Genomic DNA, 23,167 nt, shown 5'->3' with positions numbered 1-23,167 from the left:
AATAAACAGAATCAGGATTAAAGCTGACACGAGTGAAAGCTGAACATATATTCTGGGGTCAGACGTACAGCGGCAGTCATGTGCTTTCCTGCTGTGTGTATATTAGATAAGCATTACATCATTACATCAGTTCTCAGAATGCAGCAGCAGTATAGTGTGGGTGAAACAATCCCCCATGAGCCCCTGGGGCAGCGTTCCTGACGGCTGACACAGCAGCTCTTGCAACAGTCTGGGATTTTTCCTCTTCTGCAGCTGAAGCTCAAATAACAAAGACTGTAAAACCTCCACCCACCCTTCACCCACATCTGTAATATTCTATTAGGGTGGCAATTAACATTTTTTAAGAGCTAAAAAAAAAAAAAAAAAAAAAAGCCCTGGAGCTAAATAAGGCTCGTTTCTGCTAAACATGATTTTGAGAGGTTTTAACTGCTTTAGCACTTTCCGTAACAAACTGCATCAGAGTAATGACTACAGAGCTTCTGGGAATGAAGGTCTTATGTGTGAGTCTCTGTGCCAATGTTACAGAACAGTTGTGAAATTTAACTGTTAATAATATTTACACTGCTTAAGAGTCTAACCAAAATGACACCTATTGCATCATCTATCTGCAGCGTTTCTGGGTCTTTCTGAAGTGTGATAACTGTGGTCATTGTTTCTACATATACACATATAAATATATACACACATAAATATAAATATAAATATAAATATATATATATAATTTTTTTTTTTAAGTTCGATTTATCAGTTGTTTTAAGTTATTGATTACTGACAAGCAAAAAAGTTTTTAAAAAGACAAATTATGCTAAATAAATCCTGAAAAAAAATGCAGAACAAATATTTTTATTTCTGCTTTTTGATACTTAGAAAAATTACACTACACACACACACACACTTGTTACGTTTCCTTGTTTTGAACATTAGCATGAATAAAGATGTTTTTTGGTGCCACATTTTTATACAGATTTTACTGCCTCATATTAAACCTATGGAGAGCAGGATGTGGTTGTAAGATAACTTGAGTAAATACCTAAAGGCAATACTCACTTGGAGGAAGTGAGATAAAGTTTATATTTCAGTACTTATCAGCATTATCTTGGAGCTTTTTCTATTTTGAACGTTTGAGTTCTCTCTCTTGTTGTTGAATAACATGAACTAATAATGTGCTTAATTTTTTTATTACATAAATTAAAAATATTCACAACACCACATTTTCTAAAAACATTACCCTTAGGGCAAAAACTGGGTGGACATTGACTGCTTACATGAACATGTTTAAAGTGAAAGCAGTTTTGATGCATAACATCAACCTACCCAACCAGATTTAGTTAGGGTTGTATGTTCCTCAGAGCAGACACATCATCAACAGAGTATTGTACATTGGAAAAGTTGCATTTTGAGTTAATTTAAAAAAGGCAAACCATTTTATTTTAACAGATGAGAATGAACAAATGTTAACAAAAGGACATACCATGCAAAAAGAAGTTGGAATTGCTTTCATCTTTCAAACATTTCAGCTTGAATCCCGTCATCGGGCCCCCAGGGACCCAGCAGTGCTCCAAACATTTCAGATATGCAACATTCTTTATGAAAATTTCCAGCAGTGGCAGGCGATTCAAAAGGCAGCTGCTTGTAATTGGGTTGGTTAGGCCACAGTTACTCGCCCTTATAGTGAGGAGGACGTTTCTCTTTGAACGCCTGCAAACCTTCCAGCCTGTCTTTGGTCGGGATCACCTAGGAGACAACAGAGTAGCATATATCAGAGGAACGCTGAAGCTGTGCTTCTTAAGAGCTAAATATAGTGGCTTCCTGAGTGATCTAGGGCAGCGTTCGCTCTCTTCGTGAGCAGCATTATGTTAACACTTGAAATGGCTGATGCATAGACTTATCATATAAAACTGAAGAATAACATGCATTCTTTTCATATACTTCATTTTTGGGCATTTTGGCAGGACAAACAGGAAAAGGACGGGAAACAGAATTGGGAAAAGACCTCAAGCTGGAACATGAACTCCAGTAAATTTGTCAGAGCGCCGCCCACATGGAAATGACTCTTGAAAGGTTTATTCATAATCGTTAAAACGAATTACTCAACGGTGAAAACGAATAGGCTTTTCACTTCTGGAACCCAACCCAACAATATTTCATATAACAAAACTGCAGTTTGGCTCTGAGGCCTCATGGAAATGTTTATTTGGGTAACCATACCTGAGCATAACATGCCTCTTCAATAGCTAATCCGGTCTTCAAATCCACCTGGAAAAAATCAATAACGTCATTGCGTCTTGCGTCATCAGCGTCATTCGTTTATATGAAAAAAAAATGACTGTATTGGCTGCTAGGGAAAGTCTGAAATGATGCTACAAATTTTCATTTCTCCTTGTAACTGTAGAAACAAACCAATAAACGTGAAAGAGCTCCTCATGACAACAAAGAGGCCTATGCATTTCACAACAACATAAACATTAGAAAGAGAACTGAATTGTAAGAAAATGTCCTTTGGTGTTAGCGACTCAATAGAGCTCTTTCTGTATGTAACTACTGCTCTTTAAAAAAAAAAAAAAAAAAAAAAAAAAAAAAAAAAAAGGTCAGACACAAAAAGCTATTTTGCCTCTTGGTGTTTTTTTCCAACCCAGACTTATTGGAAGTGACAGCTTTTGTGCAAAATGATTTTAAATTGCCTCTTGCAGGTTTTTTAGCTCTTTATCTTTTTTATGTTTGAGGGGACTCGTATGAAAGCACTTCGCACAATGCTTTAGCAGGTGTGCTATTGAGCAAGTTTACTTTTTTTTTTTGGAGATAAACCATATATATGGAGCTGGTTATGTGAAGGAAAAATCATGTACTATGATAAAAGGGTTTTGAGGGTATTGTGCAAGGACTTGTAGGAAAATAAGTCTTTATTTGCTAATCTGCCTCTGTAATCATAACTTGTGTGATAAAGCGATAAAATCTGTTGGTGCTTTACTGGCACTAGTGTTCATTTTAGCTGGAGACAGCAGTGGATTGTATGTACGATCACATTTTAGTTTGGGAACCAATTCTCACTATTAATGAACTTAATTACAACTTTGGCTTCAGTTACCATACAAAGATATGTTTTTGGAGTTTTGCAAAAATGCAGATAGACGCACATTATTCTAGCGCGCCTATGTTGGCATTTTCCTCTTTTAATGACTTTAACAGAAAAGCTGAGGAGGTCTCTGCTCCGTTAGCTCACTTCCTAAGGGACCCGTGGCCTGAGGGACCTGCGGTGTCGACAGGACAGCCTTTGGGGTCAAGGCAATGTCATGAAGCAGACTCTCTCTTTGGTATCTCGAATGACAGCTGCACATGACTTCACATACAAACAGACTTTCACTGGTAAGCTTATACATGATGAGAAATGAGAGACGTACAGTAGGTTGTACAGCACAGCGGTTTATCTCGTGCATCGTAGTATGTCTGTTCTGATACGTTTACGGAGAGCACAATATGAAAATAAACATTTACAAATAGAGGAGATAATGATTCCCTTATCTTTTAAGACGCCTGGCAGCAGATGTCAACACAGACAGGTTGCGTGAAAAGGCCTCACTCTCGGAAGAATACGGCAAATAACTTTATTTTTGGCTAGATAAGTCACACGCAATCTTACCTCTATTCCCTGGTTGATTGCTAACTTCGCCATTCGAATCGCAATTGGCCCCTGCAAGAGAGCAGTCATCGAGGCTTCGTTAGAACAGTACACACACACAAACACACACGAAACAAAAAGCAGCACAAGTGTTCATACCTGAGGGATGAATTCGCGGGCCAGATCCAGAGCTCGCAGATACGCCGCATCTCCACTCTTATTCTGCTCCACAGCGTGATTCACTAGGCCCAGACTCTTGGCTTGGTCACCGCTCAGAACCCGTGCCGCAAATATCAGCTCTTTAGCTACAGACACTCCTACAGTTCGTGGCAGACGCTGAGTTCCCCCTGCAGCCAGGACACGACAAATGTGATTTAAAGAACCAGTTATGCTACTAGGCATGTTATTTAAACCCGTGGCTGAGAATCGCACTCAAAACCTGTATGATCAAGAACATGCATAACAGTTTCTTAAATGCGTTTAAGAAAGTCAACACTTAGGACTTAGGTGTTTTGAACCATGCCGTGCATTTGACTCCCCAAAGCCTGGTTAGTTTGATTAGTGTGATTGCTCCTTGCTTCGTTTAGGGTGGCTTCAGAGCTCAGGTCACCGAGCACAGAACAAATACTACTTTGAAAAAATAAACAAAAAATATTCATCTAACTGTCTTTATTCTTTTTAAAAAAATAACATAGCACTTAGTGAGCAAAATTAGTAAGCCTATTATTTTTTTTTGCCGAGTCAACTCAAATATTTTAGTTGTCAATTACATTAAATATTTTTGTCGTAGTTAAGAAAGCGGCAAAGATAGAGGTCCCACATTAATCGTCCGAGAAATGCAGGTTATATTCACAGCTGCGACAAAAGACTGCATCTCAACAGTGCCCCAGTCCAACTCTCCAAATATCTAGAAACTCCCATGCGATCAATGCTTAATGCACACTTTGAAAGGTGGTGGAAGACAAACTCATGACCTGTTTCAGCATGATACTGACTCACTGAGCGTTAGAAGCACTTGCCTCGGAAACTCTACCAAACAAAGCTAATTGTTATATGATAAGTCTTTAAACCGGGTCTTACAAATGATTGGCACAACTTATTAGTGGCACCCATGTTCCTATGAGCTTTAATTTATTTCAGATTAACCTTAACAAGGAGCTCCACACGTGCAACTCAAAAAGACAAGTTAAGGTCACGGTCAACATATACAGAAATGGATGTAATTACGACCACGGCAACGAATTAAATAGAGACAGGGAATGCTGTCCTAATCATTTTGGCGAACGAACGACAGACAAATGAAGGCACGAGGAGAGTATGTGTCGAACCAGTCTAACCTCACAAGCATGACGGGCTGTAATGTTTTTAAACTATAGCCACAATCCTATCTATTCAACACCAGGAAATGACCTTGATTGAAATCTAGAAAGTATGTTCAAATGATTACACCGGTTTAGCCTATCTAGGCATTAAAAGTATTTAGAAAATATTATTTACGAAAGTTTTAGTTCAAGGCCAAGTGTGCAGTTTTCAGCATTATAAATATGCCTATAGTCTTTAATCACACGGCTGACGTAAAAGATTCTCTCATTATTTACTGTAAATATTCTCAAATTAAAACCTATGTACTGTGGTGTTTTTCCCATTGTAATTAGATGCTTGAATATTTACAGCCACAGTGCGGTTCACAATGATCAGGGCTGTAGCGTTTAAACAAGTAAACATTAGATTGTTTTTGGGTTTTTTTTTTTAAAGCAGATTAAATGATATCTGGAACGTAACACAGATTTACAGACTTCAGATGCTGTGATGAATTATAGTCGGTATTTTAGACAAATAACCCCGACTTAGACCCCAGTCACACCTTTGCCAGTATATTCCATCTTAAATTAATTTACATGTGCTTTTTTTTTTTTAACCTTAGGCAAAATATTTTCTAGGCTTTTTAATTGTATGTCATGTTTTATATCATATTCTTACCATTCCATTAAGTGTATTATTAATCATTTGTACGTCGCTTTGGATAAAAGCGTCTGCTAAATGACTAAATGTAAATGTAATATAATAAATAAAGCCAATAAATGATGTCAAAACGAAGTGATACTGTAGATTTAAAACTAAAATCTCGTTTAAATGAGCAAGGCGTCACGTCTTTCATTCAATCGTTAAAGGAGGCTGTAGTTATGGGTTATTAAATCACTGACTCGTGAATCATTCAAAGCTACAGATTCACGAAAAACACTGCTGTTGAGTGGAGACGCACAACAGTTCTGTTATAGATTTGGTTGGAATTATTAAATCGATCACATTCTACAGTCCGTCAACATTTGTTCTTTGTGCTATACAAACCAGCATTTTTAGGTGCATCAAACCAAATCTCCAGGTGAAAAACTTAAATGAGCCCCTGATACGTAAATTGTAGATTGATCTCCTGAAGAGTCTAAACACCGCAAATTTTTTGCAAATCCTATTGAATTAATCACATTTCGAAACCTCCATTTATATCCATCGCTCCAAATTCTAATCATTAAATCATGATTATTATTTTTTGGGGGGGAGATTTGCTGTTTCGGCATGTTACTGCAACTTCTGGGTTCCTTTACACACGAATTCACATAATCGGGCCATCTTTTGACTCTGTTGCACAACTCTTACTCAAGCTCTTGGGTGAAATGTGTTTACACATGAAGGCGCAGGGACGTGTTGCATAAGTGCTCACTAATAAAGCAGTTCCCAGCCCTCCACAGGCAACTGCCACCTCTCTCCGGCAAAAAGACGCATGAATAAATCATAGTGTTTATGAATCTAGGGCGCAGCCACACCGAATGACTGTCTATCCAGTTTGACTATATTTCTGTAAGAGCATTCTTGGACAGCAGCGCAAATATTCCACTGCCTTTGTAAGAGTGTGTGCCTTTTATACTGCACAAACAGACAACTACAATATATAAATACAACTATAAGCAATGACAACGTCGATCTAATTTTAGCACAAGCTTCCCATTCTCTTAGCCATCGAAGTGAACTATCAATTCTTAGAAAACATAACAAACAGGTTTGGAAAAACATGAGGTTGATTTCCTAAAACATTGTAGAGCTGTTACATTTTTTGTTTTGCAATTTCATTTGGAACTCAGGAAAAAAAAGGAGGTGCTTATCATTGAATCATGACTCTTTTCTTTAGAAATTAGCCGTTTTGGCATGTTACTGCAACAAGGACAGGTTCTTTCTATCAAACCATCTTTTGACTCACATCTCCTACTTACCGTAAACACCAAAATATGCAAATGTAACCAAGAGCAAAGATCTGATTTTACTACTAATTTCATTAGCCATCAACCGCTTTTAACAAAAAAATGTGTATCTGCTTCAATGGTTTATTATGATAATCCCTGACATTAGAGAAATACAGCAGCAGATCGCATATAGATCAAATATATTGAAGATAAATCGTTGTTCCTCACGTCAGTGGTTTTTTCTACGACTAAACTCAATGACTTAAGCCAGTAACAAACAACCTTGTGTTATGCAGCAGAGATTTCGCAAGAAATTCAGGGAAATCCTTGCATCACGACGGCCCTGGTGAGTGAGAAAGTGGCCTTTGCCTTTATACATGGCATTTACAACAAAACCACCAACAAAAAAAAGAAAAAGAAAGAGATTACCAGAAACAGCGTCAACGTGCTGAAGAAAAGATGGAGGGCAAAGAGTGTGACAGAGGTTAGCTCAGGGTTGTTTTGAAATCAGCAGAAGAGGCTGGTAAGTGTTACACATTGCATTCCAAGAAACCAGAGCGGCCGTCAAGAAAAGGCGTCACAGTCAAACATGTGCTGAAGTTCCTGGAAGGGCTACACAATCCTTGCAACCTTTAATCTAATCTTGTCCAAATTGACAGGACTTACGGACTCAAAATGCCCGAATAAAACATAAACGGCACAATGATCTTACATCTACTTTTAAATGTTCAAATTTTATGATTGTCATTTTATGGTTATTTTGAGCCTAAATAACGGGCTAGATTTAAAAAAAAAGGAACTAATTGCTTTCTACATGCAAATTATGAGTCTCTTTCATAAAAACAACTAACACAATAGTGTTCTTATTCTCATACGAACTGATATGTTTACTTCAATGTCACAATTTACGAAACAAAAAGTGACTATTTACATAGAAATCATTCTGCTTGTATTTAATGAATGACGCCCAATGTTTGCAAGCAAATAATTAGCTTTATTCTAAACGTGGTTACGCAGTATATACATTATGATTGACAGTAAGCAAACGTTCATATTTAACCACTTTGCGCAATGCCTTACAAATTTGTACTTGTCACACGATTAATTGCATCCAAAATATATATTTTTTAAATTAAATAATATGTCTGTGTACCATGTATATTAATGTATATATATACACACACACACACATTCATATACACTCACATATACATAGAGAGAGAGAGAGAGAGAGAGAGAGAGAGAGAGAGAGAGAGAGAGAGAGAGAGAGAGAGAGAGAGAGAGAGAGAGAGAGAGAGAGAGAGAGAGAGAGAGAGAGAGAGAGAGAGAGAGAGAGAGAGAGAGAGAGAGAGAGAGAGAGAGAGAGAGAGAGAGAGAGAGAGAGAGAGAGAGAGAGAGAGAGAATAACTTTGGATGCAATTAATGGTTTGACAGCTCTATCACAAACACTTAAAGTTAAGGATATGATTCAAGTGTGTTTTTCAACGCCATGAGAAAAAAAAAACTTGAACCGGCACACACAAACACTTCAACCCATTTATCTGGTATCACTGCATTTCGCACCATTTAATAGGTGTGTCAGTGATGTCACAAACAAAAACACAAGTCTCACATGTCTCTCCTGTTACAGAAGGCCTACATACTGCCGGCCTGGACTGACCTTCTGTTCCTCCACATTGCACACGTAACACACTCGTTCCCAGCACAGGACAGGAAGCATAAAGAACTATGAAAATAAACCAGTGAACTGAGCTTCCCACAGTATGGCTGCAAATGGATTTTGTGAATTATGGCTTCTGTCAGTTGATGTATTAGTTAGTTAACGCATTAATGTCAAGTAATGAGTGTTTTCACTTTTAAAGACATATTATAGCTGCACTCTGACATGTTGCATTCAGAGACCTGTCTTAACCTCCACGTGATTTCATATTTGTGAATATGTTGACTAGTGATAAACAGACCGTTTAATCTGATCTGCGCAACAGTCCTTCTGAAGAATCTGGGCCAGGCTAACCAAAGCATATTGAGGGACCTGAAAGTGGGTCAGTGGATCGGTCATTAACTTACTCACACTTGTTTATTATAAGGAATGACTTTACTTACTGCAGAGTTAATCAGTACTTAGATTTTGATATTTCTTTTCTGCTGTTAGATAAGGCTGTGAGTGCCTGGAACTACTTAAAGGGACCGTTTATGGAAATTGTATCATCGTTCACTCACCCTCAATTTGTTCAAAACCTGTATGGGTTTCTTTCTCCTGCTAAAATAATTTCATTATGGGCAGATTTTTAAATTGGAGTTTTGCAAAAAGCCTGTATATAGCAAATTCTCTTTTTAAATTCTAATTTTAATTGCACTGTGATTTAATTCGCAAAAATGCAGTGGTGACTATTTATTATAAAAGCACACAACTAGGATGGACTACAATTGATATTATATATTACATCTGCAAATGAACAAAAGTAACTGGAAATATGGCCCTCGATCTACATTTTTAATCAACTCGAAATACACACCTTTAAATACAGTTTACACTTTTAAGCTAAAAATTAACATTAGAATCAAACGCCATTTCTATTCTATTTCACATGAATTTATGATTATAGGGCAAGTTACTGATGAATAAACACTTATTTTTGTTATGCTAGGAGCTCAAACTGATTTGACCATATTATGGATGTTTTGTAAACATTTATGTTTGAATCACATACGCAGCACTATGGGCCTGTTTGTGCGTCAGCGCCAAGCGCGTTCAGTCATAGTCAGGTTTTACTAAAGATTGTTTTCAATGTCAGAAGAACACATTATTTTTAATTTCGGAAAATAAAAGATGACTTAGAATAGCAGGTCTATCAAAACTTCTAGCAAATCTTAATTTTTTGCCGTAATTTTTTTTTTTTTACATACTGTGGCTTCTTTATTCATGACTATGCTAATTCGTGCTGAGCTTGGTATATTGTGTCGCTGTAATTATATCAAAACCAAATTTGATTAGTAATGTGCATTTCGATGCATTTTTCTCATTATATTTTTATTTTTTGCAGCCTTAGATTCCACATTTTCAAATATCTCCAAATATGCTACAAACAATGCATCAATTGAAAGCTTATTATATATAAATCTCAATTTCAAGAAACTGACCCCTACGACTGGTTTTGTGATCCACTGTCACAAATCCTTCAGCTGGTCGCTAACAACATTGCTCTTGATGCCATAAAACAGCAGACAATCCCCAACACTACCCAGAATTCCCATTTCACTTCATATAGACCAAACAGGTTGTGAACTGAAGCTGTGAAGCTTGCTCTGTCCTCTGATGATAGCATTTCTACTGTTGCAAAGACTAAGCAGTTCAAATTTGTTATGATCGACAAAATCTCAAAGGATGGCCCAGATCCCATTCACCACTGCGCTTCCCCTTTGGCATACTGATGTGTGCTGAAGGCATGTGGCCATGTGATTTGCCAGTCCAGGGTGTGAATATTCCTTGCTATTCTGACCCCACTATGTGCCGAGTCATTGGAAATGAGCTTCATGCAGTGAAGAGGCTGGCATAATTACATCAGCCACAAGCTGTGCTCCCATATACTCTTTAATTCAGTATTGCCAACTGGAAATATTGATTTTTTTTTAAAAACAGTCCTCAAACAACTCAATAATTCATGCTACCAATCAAGCGCTCTGGCAATCAAGGAGCCAATTAAATAATTATCTTCGGAGGAGACATTACACATTTACCAACAGAGAACTAAAAGGAACACGTCCTGATTCAATAAAGCAGAGGGAAACCACCACGGCTCCAAAACCTATACACACAAAACACAATAAAAGAACCTTAAAATTTATTTTGCCTTGATCTTTTGACAAATAAGAGGTTTTTCTGCGATTAAAATGTCCTGCAGGCTTCATAGCTTAAAGAAAAAAAAAATCATTTCGGGGTGGAGTAACCCTTTTAATAATGATAACAGGTCAAACTAATTGGTTCAAAACGGCACAACACCACACCAAAAACAGAATCTTGTGCTGACGTCTTCGCACGCGGTTTTTCCAGGGTCTCTCAGCCTAATAAAGCTCAGACTGGTTGGGAGGGTGCCAAAGCTCTGGTGACCTATTTTCCTCCTGAAGACAAAACCCTCTGGCTGCAGGTCAAGCATTGAATGATAACCTCACAGGCTGTCTGGACTCAAACTATATGCTGAAAAAAAAAAAAGATACTTTCTAACTCAATCACATACCTAGATAGGGAACTGGAAATCATGCCACTGCATTTGCCTTCACCAAAACAAATCATAACCATAACGAATCTGTTGCAGAATAGTCCTGTATCTTACAAGCAACAGTGGCCCGAAAAGTATTTGAACGTGTCAAGATGATTTTAGTGAACAGATGTTCCCCCGCGAGTTCAAACAGGTGTAACCAGAGGTGTGGTTCGCCACATTAGCATCCACATTCTTTGTCTAGATTTTATAATAGTATATAATTATTATATATTTAGTCCTGGGCAACAATCAATTGCAGTTTTTGTGAACATAATATACTGTGTATATATATATATTATTATGTATATATAAAACACACACATACAGTACATATTTAAAAATATTTTTTTATTGTATATTTTATATAAATTTTAAATGTAAATATTTTAATATATAAATATATTTATAAATAAAATGTATATAAACATATATATATTATATATAAAATGTGTTTGTTTAACTTATGATTTTTGTCGAATTGATTAAGTAATACATATTATACATCCCTGTCATTGTACTCTTCTATTTATACTGTACAGTACTTTTATTTTTTAAAAGCTTTAAATAAAAATGATTGATATACATAATAAGTATACACATTATGTACACCATTTTTCGTGATTAAATCATGATTAATAGTGGCCAGCACTAATTATATATTCTGTTGAATTTGGAGCGAAAATCTATGTAGTACTTGAGCAAACTTTTTCATAATTTAAAAGGCATATCAGAAATATTTACAATTCTGCTGCTTAAATTACGCACAGACGTTTAGAAGAGAACTTGTCTTTGAATAATGATTTTATTGTATTCTGAAAATAGCATTTTTTCGGTTTGGGGCCAAAAGAGAACAACAGGCCCGCCGTCGTCATTGTGTGGTTTGAAGCTCTGTTCAGCAGCCCATTCCGCTCAATGAATGTGCTTCTGCTCATGCTCAAAGTCCACTCACATAACAACGCTCGATAAGCAGAGTCCGCTCAAATCACGCGCCGACAAAAAATGCCTATTTAGTATACTTGTTCCTGTTTGCAATAGAGCTACTGTGCTGAAACATACTGTATAGAGCTGCCGCTACCCTCTCGTGACGCCATGCTCTGATAATAATAGCTTTGTGGGATCATGCATGATTCGGACAATTAGTTTGAAAAATGTTACATCTTATTCTGTTCATGGGAATTAATAAAAATAATGTAATATTAAGGTAACACTTAACAATAAGGTTCCATTAGTTAATGTGTCAACCAACATGAATGAACAATACTTTTATTACAGTATTAATGTTAATGATAATACAGTTGTTCACTGTTAGTTTATGTTCATTCAGAGTGCATTAACTGCTAAAAAAACACAACTGTTGATTTTAATAATGCATTAATAAATTTTGCAATTAACATTTACCAATATTAATAAATGAATAAACTATTGTTCGTTCTTAATTCATGCAAACTATAGTAGTTAACTAATTTTAACTAATGATCCCTAATGTAAAGCGTTACCATTATTAATATAACCTACATTTTGTCCAGTTTTGTTACTTTCAGTAAGTGTGGTTATTTTAAAGGCTTGTTTTTTTCGTTTTTACAGCCAATTACATCCAGAATTTCCAATTTCGGTGCACCCCTACTAGTAAGCTGCCTTACAGGCCGGTAACAATATTAACATTTTTTGGTATTATACACAAGTCTCATAACACGAGTGAATAAAAAGGAATGCAAAAAATGTTCCAAATAAACTTTACTGAAACACGTGACAAACTAAATTAATTTTATTGCTAAATTTCTACACTGACAATTGCCTGTAAGGCAGCATGCTCAATAAGAATCTCTAAATCATTCTATCATTTGCATTGAGATCATAGCACTGTTCTTGCTCACTGTGCACATTTTGTATTTGAATATTCGAACCAATGGTAAAACAATAAAGACGACAAATGATCACACAAATCTTTGATTTTCAGAAGTAATTACAAATATAGGCACTTACCAGCGCCCGGAATGATGGCTAATTTGGTCTCAACTAGTCCCATCTTAGCGGAGCTGGCTGTAAAACAGGTCAAAGTGTGGAGAATCAGTTAGCCTATTCGTTTTCAAAGAGATAAAATAAAAATAAAAAAAAAACCTTGAAAGCTATGAATGCCGTCAGAAATCACACATTTAAAATCAGGTGAACAGCGATTAAAAAAAGGGGTTTATGATGCATACGATATCATAAATAATACAAATACTTATGCAATTAAAAGACAATTTATTTTTAATTTTAATATTCACTACTTATATATGATAATTAAATACTGTCTTAGGACACTGAACAGCACATACTGATAAATATGCTGATCAACAAGTGAAAGTAGTTTACGTTGCTATGGATAAAAAAAAAAAAAAAAAGAGCATCTTACACATGCATAAACGTAAAAAAAAAAAAAAAAAAAGTGTTTTGTTCTCACACCTGTCAATACACAAGGCAGCCAGTTTATTTCACAGTTTAAAACCATGAAAACATTACGAGAAGCATCTGAAAAGAACCCTAATAATATTCTGCATTCATTTTTTAATACTTTACGGCAACACAACTTTGAGTCAATGTGCAAGGACAGACCTTAAATATTCGCATTTGAGAAGAAAATGTGCCTTGTGTGAAAACATATGGCGTGAAATGCATTCGAAGAAGTGCAGGAGACCTGTTATAGCATCATGCACAGATTTCTTAAATCTAAATATGGGTGTGAGAGGAGAACGCATGAAAGAAGCCATCTGTTGTCTGTCAGTGTAATGAAGAAATGATAATTCACAACACGGAATGAACTAAGAAGCATTTATAAAACCATTAAAGGGGCCGTGACCTGAAAAAACAAATCCGCCGCCTTTTGCTTTCTTTGATCTTTTGGCATATAAGAGGCCTTCATACCTTGAAGACCTACATGTCCTCCTCGTTATACGCAAAGCATTTATTTAATCAATCTCCAAGAATGTTTTTATTTATTCTTCATTTTTTTAAATAAACTGAGCAGAAAAATGAGTTTTTATTAACGTTATAAGTGAAGGAACATCATAAAATGATGTATTATATATGAAAAACATTTAAAAATGAAAAAAAGTCCAAGTCATGAGGCCTTTAAATCATTTTAGGTTGTGGTTGGTCCCACTTTTCAGTGGAGCTACAGCTATAAACTCATGACGAACCCCATTTTGTTACCTGCCACTCTGATGTCACAGGCAAGAGCCATTTCAAGACCTCCTCCAAGAGCTGCTCCATCAATGGCTGCGATCGTTGGCATGGGAAGAGTGCCTAAAACATTCATAAAAACACCAAAACTAGATTAACCAGTGAAGTTCTCACGGCCTGACAACAGCTGACCTGGTAGCTAGAGAGCAGGGTTTCCATTGGCTGAAAAAATAGGCAGCTAATAGAATGTAAAATTCACTACCAGTTTATTAATAATTAAATTAACTATTTGAAATATTATCCATATCTGCAAATAGTATTTACATTCTACAATTACACAATGCCCCATAATACGACTTCTCATGGTGCTGATTTATAATCAGCTGGTTAAATAATTAGCAATATCAAATCAATTTGAGGAACACCTATTAGGATTTCAAGATTTATGCCTTCATTGGTTTAACTCACCAAGTTCTGTTATTAGCGTTCTTGCTTTAGTCACGAACGGTCCTACTTCACTCTGCTGCATCTTTGCTCTTTCTTTCAAGTCTGCGCCTGTTCAGACAAACATGAGTTGATGCGAAGTTGTGTTCTTGTGAAAGACATTGAAACAAACAAACTGACTTATGCAGTAATGAGTAATAGGAGTATAATTCTCAAAGAATGTCATAAAAAACGAATCGGTTGTAATGAAGAGAAACTGAGGCCTGTTGCGCAAAGCTGGTTTCAGAAGTTTGTGCAAACTCTTGAGTTTTTGGGTGTAAGAAGATGGGTTGATTTTGAGTTTTGCCCGCATGGTAACTTCCCTGCTCCGGAGCAAGCTTTTTAATGACAAAATTACCTTTTGCTGCTCATTATCATATTCCATATAATAAGAATAATTATAATTTGTCATAATTATTCTAGAGCTTTAAAATAATTTAAACATTTGCATCCAGAATAAAGGTTTTATTATATATAAAAAGTATGAAAAATAAAAGTACATGCATGTTTGTGTACTTACATAACTAATTATGTTATTATGCAATGTAAAAAAAAAAAAAAAAAAATAATAATAATATATATATATATATATTTTTATTTTATATTGCACACACATATATATATAAATGCAAACAAAACCTTTATTTTGGACAGTTAATTGTGGTTAGATTATTTGATAGCACTAACTTATTCATAATCATATATATTTTAATTACACAAACTGGCAATTAATATTACATTTGCATTTGAATTCATTTAAATATATACACAGCCTATAAATTAGTTCACAATCAGTTCTAAATTAGTACCTATAAAGCTTTTAAAATGACAATTAAAATGCAATATATACTTTCTTTTTTTAATGGATTTATCAACTCTGAAACTCTGAGTTTGTTCATCTAGCTTCATGCAACAGACCACTGTTGAATAAGCGACTACTGAAATGTGCTCATAACATTTATAGCAAAAAAAAGTATTTACTATTATCCCAGTCAAATTATTAAACATGATTAACTGCATACAAAAAAACCCCTTATATATATGTATATATAAAGAAAGACCTATTTACACATTTATAAACAACATATTTCTGAAACATACATCCATGTGTGTTTTTATATATAAATATTATAATATACACTTTACACATACATATATCATTATTTATATCCTTCTTAACACCATTCCAGCATCTAAGGCTGCTGTAATATACTATGCAGATTTCATCAGAATTCAGAAACCATTTTTAATTTGATTCTATAAGGGTTTTTTGCCGTGTTCAATTGTCTTTTTGCCATGCAAACTGGATTCAAGTGTTCACAAATTTGATTAAATCTTACTAAATCTCAGTTATATATCCGTTTCCAGTCTCTCAGCAAAAAAAGTAACAACTTCATACACCCCTGCACCCAACATTTTTTTCCACTTAACCAAAACTGCGCAAGCAGCTGAATGTTAGCGTAACACAACCCAATCAAACCCTGTAAAGTCGTACACGATTTGCATTCACTTGTGGCTAAATACCTGCACAGAATATTCCAGGCACCATACTGCACAAAACTACAGTACGCACTTTGTTGTCTTGCTTTAATGACTCGAGAGCTTCTGACATCTAGGAAAAACAAAACAAATAATAAAAGGAGGATATTGTGTCCTGGTGTGTTTTCAAATCAAATTCTTAACATTGCGCCTCTGAAATGATGAAGGAGACACATGACCAGGATTTGGGTGCACTTTCAGAGGCATGTTAACAACTTAAATGAAATGGTTTTAAGTCAAAAAAAAAATCATTTACTGATTTAGCTAAATGTTTCGCAGCAAATAAAACTCGCTGAGCATAATTTAAACCGAAACCACAGTGTTAATTGATTAAAAGACTGAAAAGTTATTTAATTTAAAAGCGGATTTCACGGTATGCATTGCATAGGAACAGAGAATAAATGTTGAAATTAAGTGTTTTTAGTAAAGGGAAAGACTTGTGAGTGTGTAATGCTGTTATCTCTGTTACGCAGAAGGTTTTGTGGTTACCATTGCGCTAAAGACTAGTAGCTGCAACTCAAAAAACTGATGAAAAATTTGCATTTTTGGGTGTCAAAACATTTGTTTTGAGACTTTACAGGTACTTTTGATTAAAAAGAAAATACTACTTGACACTCTTTTAAGTATTAGGTACTCATGTAGTAGCCATTAGTGATAAATCTGAGCTATTTGGCCTGAAGAACACTTCCACTGACTGATCTTCAAACACGTCAGTGTCTTAAGATGCACACCAGTAATGTTTTTTTTAGGTTTATAAAAATGACTTAAATGTTACTTAATGAACTACGGCCTAATAATGATGGCTTAGGCTAAGACCCCTCTATGAAACAAATAATAAGCAAATAACATTGTACAAAAAAAACAAAAACTAATTACTCACCATTGTAACAAGATTTTTGCTGATGGCATTTTTAGACTGAGGGCGATTAATCCCCAAAACAACAATCCCTAAAACACAATAACAGTTACACACAATAAACGGTTAACAAGTGGCAAGAAAACGTATGAAAAATCTCGACAGCTACGACAGACCCACGAGGTGACACGACAGTTTAATATTGGGTAGGGACACTTAGTCACATTCAGAGTATTGAGCAGATTTGAAAACCTAAACTCAGGCATTTATTAGACAGCTAACTCGGTTTCTCGCTCTAAGGAGGCGCTGAACGTGTTAAATAACGGGGCATCGTGAGAGAAGCTGCAGAGTACTATCTGCACCGCATATGCACCCACAACACGTACAAGAAACCGATACACAAACTCTGTGATCAATCATTCACTATCTCGTTCTCTACCTGAGTCATCACCGTCCAAGTATCTAACGATAAGGTCATCTCCAGACTTTACGTCTGAGCTGCTCAGTCGCACACAGCGAGGCGCTCTCTTGGTTAGAAACGCGTGCAAAACGCTGTCCCGTTTGCAGACGCCGCCGATAAAGTTTATTTGAGCTCGGAAAGGCTGAAACACCGCTCTGCAGTTTACTAAAGCCGCCATGCTTCAGCTTTACCTTCAACTCTGAACCGCGAGTGACGTATTTGCTTCGGGTCACGTGACCGCGGTTCCTCTGCGGCGGCGGGATTTCTCTCACGAAATAAGTCTGAACGCTGTGTTTTTAGGTAAAAATATACGGCCTACGCACCATTCATATAGGAAATTCACAGAGAACTGTACGCCGTTTTTCATTGACATTTAGCTTTACTCATTTAGCGACAAATCTGGCATTTTGGCGTACGATGCCTTAAAAACATGCATGCATAATGTCAGGTAAATAGTATTCAGTTTCCACATGAAAAATATTTGCAAACCTATATAAAATAAGGTTTTACCTCCTAGAGAATGTTTCACCCTCAGCAGTTTTATTTGTTACGTTTATTTAATGTAACAAAGACTAATATGACATAAAGCCATATAATTTTTTTAAAGATTGTTTATAATTTTTACAGTAAAAATTAGTGTAATCCTTTGTGCCTTAAATGCATAGTGTATTTGTGTGTTGGAAATCCATTTTTTTTTAAGTTATAACCACAAATTGATAAGTATTATAATGTTTTGTAAATGTTATTCCAATTCAACATTATTATTATCATTGATTCAACATATTATTAAGGCATTATTATGCAATATTCTTACTTGCTTATACGCTGCATTTTGAGCACTATTATAAAGAGTGTATCTACATGTTGTTAGTGCTTCGGTTTGCAAGTATGACCTTTTTAGGTATTTTCTCAGAATTTAATATTTAAGCTAATAATAAATAATAAGTTTATATTCTTGTAAACATTTGGCCAAAACTGATATACTCGGCTAAATAAGCAAGGAAGATGGAAAAGACGAAGGTATTTCAGTGCTTGCATTTATTGTAAACAAAAGAGAACATACAATGTACAATACATTTTCAGAAGTTAACATTAACAGTAGCCCAATTTTTGGGCTACAAATGGAGTCATCAAGAAGACACGCCAAACTACAACAGTAAGTGCACAAAACACCATTCTTCTCAATGAAGTGCAGCTCTTTGACACCATAACAACCGCACAGTGCAGTAGCGAACACAGTGGAAAACAGGCGTTGTGCAAATAGAGGGAACTTAGTTTCAGAAACATCCTTTTCATAATGAGTCAATTTCAGTAGTGCTTTTTGTGGACTCGATAACAGACCCTTGCTGTTTAGTAATTAGTCTTTTCAAGGAGGCCACTTCTGCTGACAGATCAGCAATGCCCCGTTTCAAGTACAAGTTCTCCGATTCAGACTGGGCGTACGAGTCGTTTTTAAGGTCGGCGATGAGTTTGTTAGGCATAGGTCTCGGTGAGTCTGGACATTGCCGGTGTTTGCAGTTAGTTGGTTCCTCCTTGTGATCTTTGTGCCATTCCTTCGGCTGCTGACTCCAGTCCTGAACATCGGTCATCTGGAAGGACGTCGGGCTCAAAGATGACTGAATGTACTCGGGTGAAACGTACTGACTCATTTGGTAGCATCTGCTTGCAGACATGTCGATGGGAAAGGAGGACTTGCCAGACGATTCATAGTCAGGATCAATAGCCTCCACTTTGATCTGGATGGCCCGGGCTTTGATCCTCAACTTGTGGGGCAAAGCTGAGGCACTGGCATCTGGCACTTTGAGGTTCGAAACAATCACACTCTGTGAATCGGCCCTGGGTGGAACCGGACCCTTTGGGACCTGCTGTTCATCCTCTCCATCTGAAGACTTGCTTACGGCCCCGTCATCACCGTCAGATGTTCGTGGCGAATTGCTCGACGATCTGGCGATTTGCAAGAACGGCGATGGCTGGGAGTAGCTCCCAGGGAAAGGGCTACTAAGGTAGTTCCTGTAGAGTTCATATGGACTTGCCCTGTCTTTGGCGTATCTGCCGGTTTCCAGGGGTTCTTGTTTGATGCTGTCAGGGGTTCGGGATATATTTATAAGCGGGCTCCCCTGGGTGACCATACTTGAGTCAGATCCGTCGGACAAGGCGCTGTGAGGTGAGTGCTTGATGACTGATATGTGGCTGCTGGTTAAACGCGCTGGCTCGAGCTCACTTGGGTAGGAACCCTTGGCGGCACTGGGTGGGATAAGGTCCTGATAGAGTGCAGCAGTGGCACTGGAAATTTTCTGCACCTCCTGAGCGTAAGCTGCTGAGCTCACTAAGCCAAACCTGAGTTTAAGCGACAGAAGCTCGGCTTTCAGCGATGCGTTCTCTTCCCCGAGGGCCATGAGCTTGTTCTCCAGAACCATATCGTTGAGTCTGCGCTTTTCTCGTGAACGTTTGGCTGCTTCGTTGTTCTTGCGTCTCCTTTCCCAATATAGGCTGTCTTTCTTCTCGTCCGGTATGAACTCGCGCTTTCTGCGACAGGTGGAGGACTTGTTCTTATAGGGCACGGTGGACAGCTTGTGGTTAATCAGGTCCCTGTCTGTCCCTTGTAAAGCCACTGCCAGCACCAAGGCATCCTCTCCACCGTAGGGCCCAGTGCATGGGGGCTCCTTCTTAATGGCTTGCATATTACACAATGTGGTCATCAAGACTGCATAAGCTCATTAGTTGACTCTGGTTTTAAGTAGACATCTCATCGTAGACCGAGCGCTATAGCAGTCATGTGTCCTCTTTTGTGAAGTCAGTTCCAGAGAATTTTGTAATGGATCTGGTGAGATAAAAACAGATATACATTAGACACCCTATTCAAAAAAGGGTCCCCCATATTTGGTACGGTTATGGATAATAGCTGCATTATCAGAAGACGTTTATACATTTTATCTCCTACAGTTGGTTGTATGTAAATATCAAACTCAACCAGCAAACTTTTGCTTTCCGGCTTATCATGTATCCCATTACTGTGTGAGAAACCGCTGTAAATGTGTCAGAATGAATCTGTTTTCGACCGATTAAATCAGAAAGTGATTCATTCGCGGTCTGGCATTTGTAGTTCTGATCATAAACAGCTGATAGAAAACACACTGGAAATATAATCATGGGGGAAATAATTTTTAATGAAGAAAGAAAAGTGACAGCGTGCACAGCGCTTCTGTTTTTAAAAAGACGCACAAAAAAGAAAAGTTTTACATCGTGATGTCACGCAAGTCGAAACGTGACTATTAAAACGTACAGTAATCTCAAATTTTGCTCTGCCCCATTATGTCACCATTTTTTGAGGCGGGTCATGCTGAAGTAATGCAAGAGCTCACGCTTTCAAACGCATAATGTAATACAATGGGTTGCCGATTGCATTAAATTCTGGCAACCATTTCGAAAAAGTACAGTATTAGTTCACAACGTTGCAGGAGACAAATGTGAAGACCCGGGGATGACCTTAATCGTGCAGATAAAACCGCCGGAATTACCTCATCTAAACCCGGCTGTGGCCATAAACTTAAGTTTTCCGCAGTAACTTCGCAGTGCGCTCGATCATAAGACTATTAACAGATTGTAAACACCGCCAGGCTTGAACTTAGGCTCCAGTATCAGGCGCAGACTAGAGCGCAGGGAACAAAGGAATGCGAGCAGCCAGCATCACACGTGGCTGAACAGAGACAAATTAATCAATAAAAGAGCGCTTGAAAATGCGACCGAAACATGTCACAACTCGACAAACACGAAACTGGCTCGTATTACGTCTGCTATAACGGTTCACGGCAAAGCATTCTTTTAAAAAAAAAAAAAAATTAAAAAAAAGTGAAACGGACTACACGCGTGAGTGTTAAGGTTTTGGGATTCAACCATGGCTGCGTCTCCAAGGGATAATAAAAAAAGATGGCTCCAACGAAGTTGGCTGACGCGAAGCGATAAGTTTACACTTAAATCGGTTTAAAATGCTGGCCTCCAGTCCAACGCAAAGGCGTATACACACCCCGTACCCTTGCTGTGTTGTTATTTGACAGGCCTTTAATGCACTCACCCCATCCCGACACAGTCACTCAGGACTGTCTGATCGGGGAGCGTGAAACACTACCTTAGCGACAAATTAATGATACCCTTTTTTTAAATTTATTTTTTATTTTTTATAGAAGGTCAGAATAAACAGCAGATATCGCTGGGCATTAAACAACAGCTCGTTTCTGATGTCGTGCCGTTGCAGTCAGAAGTGTCCCAGCTTCCGTTGTTGTGCAAGGACTGTAAGATGATCAGTCACAGTTACACAATAAATGCAAACAAGCGTTCGTTTTTGAACGGAAAACATTTAACATTTAGGCTACTATTAAAGCGACCGCAAACGTAATTACGAACGTAACACGTGAAACCCACGGATCTAGCTATATAGTATCGGTTAATGTTAAATTAGATTAAACTGAATAAGCTTTAAATTGATTATGTATTGACCCCTAGAGCCTGATACATCCACCCGCAATTAACAGTGGGTCACTGTGCCACCGATGTTTTGATTTTCAAGAATATCATACAAGTCGTGTGCGGTACAAAAATATGGTAACAATAATTCACAAGCGTTTGGGTTAAACACTGAAACACGTCCGCGCTGACATGATGTTGTGCGAAAAATAAGCACGACGCACATATTGAGAACAGACCACGTTGAAAGTTGCCTTACTGTATTAATCTGTTATAGCCCCATATACCGGCTACCGGTTGAAACACCCCAAACGAGCCGTTTCGTGTAAACCTCACGGTGAAAGAAAAAAACATTTACCTCTTACAAGCAAAGGTCCAAAGAGGTGGATGTCCGGGATAAATAATGCATATAAAAACATTCAAAGCGGCCGGAGGTGTTTCATCAACAGTAATAAAATCCCATCTGGAAATAATACTTGTGTTTCTCCTATGCGTTTTCCTGTCGGAGTGACTGCTGCCTCATGGATCTGTGTTAGTAGGTCACTACAGAAGTGTATTGGCAGCGTCCATTGACTGGCACATCTAGCGACCAATCAAAATACAGCATCTTCCGATTTGGGCCAATGAATCGCTCTTCATTAATAGCAATCTGTTTCGCTTAAGCGTTAACGACTCCATAAGAATGAACAGTAAAATACATAGTGGGGATTCCTATATCATATTAAGAGAGAACCTTAGCTAAATGTATTTTATAGCGCGCTAAAAATGTGAAAAATATTTCGATAAATTCGCTTTATGGCCATCCGGATATTTCTACAGGTCAGACATTGCATGCATATTTAATAATGATTGTATATTTTTCATTACTATGATATCGATGTTGTAGGTATAGCAGAACTAGCATTATTAAAAATAACTTGATATAGAAATAAATATGTATAGCGATTATTCCAATCATTACCGGTTTCATTTTAATTACGTCAAATTTGGATAACGTGCATGCAGTTGTTTCTACAAAATATCAAGACACATTTTCCGTTTAAAAGACTTTAAGCCACCTAGTGGTTTTCAAAGAAACGGGAAAAAGTTTACAGA

At 37.1% G+C, this 23,167-nt stretch overlaps 2 protein-coding genes across 2 annotated transcripts; both read right to left on the bottom strand.

Moving 5' to 3' along the window:
• Window positions 1–1,162: 1,162 nt before the first annotated feature.
• On the bottom strand, window positions 1,163–17,833 carry auh (AU RNA binding protein/enoyl-CoA hydratase). The gene is made up of 10 exons (XM_043251077.1): window positions 17,591–17,833; window positions 17,176–17,243; window positions 16,281–16,368; window positions 14,742–14,828; window positions 14,304–14,396; window positions 13,095–13,151; window positions 3,776–3,963; window positions 3,638–3,688; window positions 2,209–2,256; window positions 1,163–1,734 (listed from the first exon to the last, which is right to left on the bottom strand). The coding sequence occupies exons 1-10, from the start codon at window positions 17,787–17,789 to the stop codon at window positions 1,657–1,659; spliced, it is 957 nt and encodes a 318-aa protein (XP_043107012.1). The 5' UTR covers window positions 17,790–17,833; the 3' UTR covers window positions 1,163–1,656.
• A 799-nt stretch (window positions 17,834–18,632) lies between these two features.
• nfil3 (nuclear factor, interleukin 3 regulated) lies at window positions 18,633–22,589 on the bottom strand. Its single transcript, XM_043250337.1, has 2 exons — window positions 22,431–22,589; window positions 18,633–20,432 (listed from the first exon to the last, which is right to left on the bottom strand). The coding sequence occupies exon 2, from the start codon at window positions 20,308–20,310 to the stop codon at window positions 18,904–18,906; it is 1,407 nt and encodes a 468-aa protein (XP_043106272.1). The 5' UTR covers window positions 20,311–20,432; window positions 22,431–22,589; the 3' UTR covers window positions 18,633–18,903.
• Window positions 22,590–23,167: the final 578 nt, after the last annotated feature.

Source organism: Puntigrus tetrazona, chromosome 10 (genome assembly GCF_018831695.1).
Source record: "Puntigrus tetrazona isolate hp1 chromosome 10, ASM1883169v1, whole genome shotgun sequence".
Lineage (NCBI taxonomy): Eukaryota > Metazoa > Chordata > Actinopteri > Cypriniformes > Cyprinidae > Puntigrus > Puntigrus tetrazona.
Note: the sequence above shows the minus strand (reverse complement) of the source record. Positions and strands in the feature narration are given on the sequence as shown.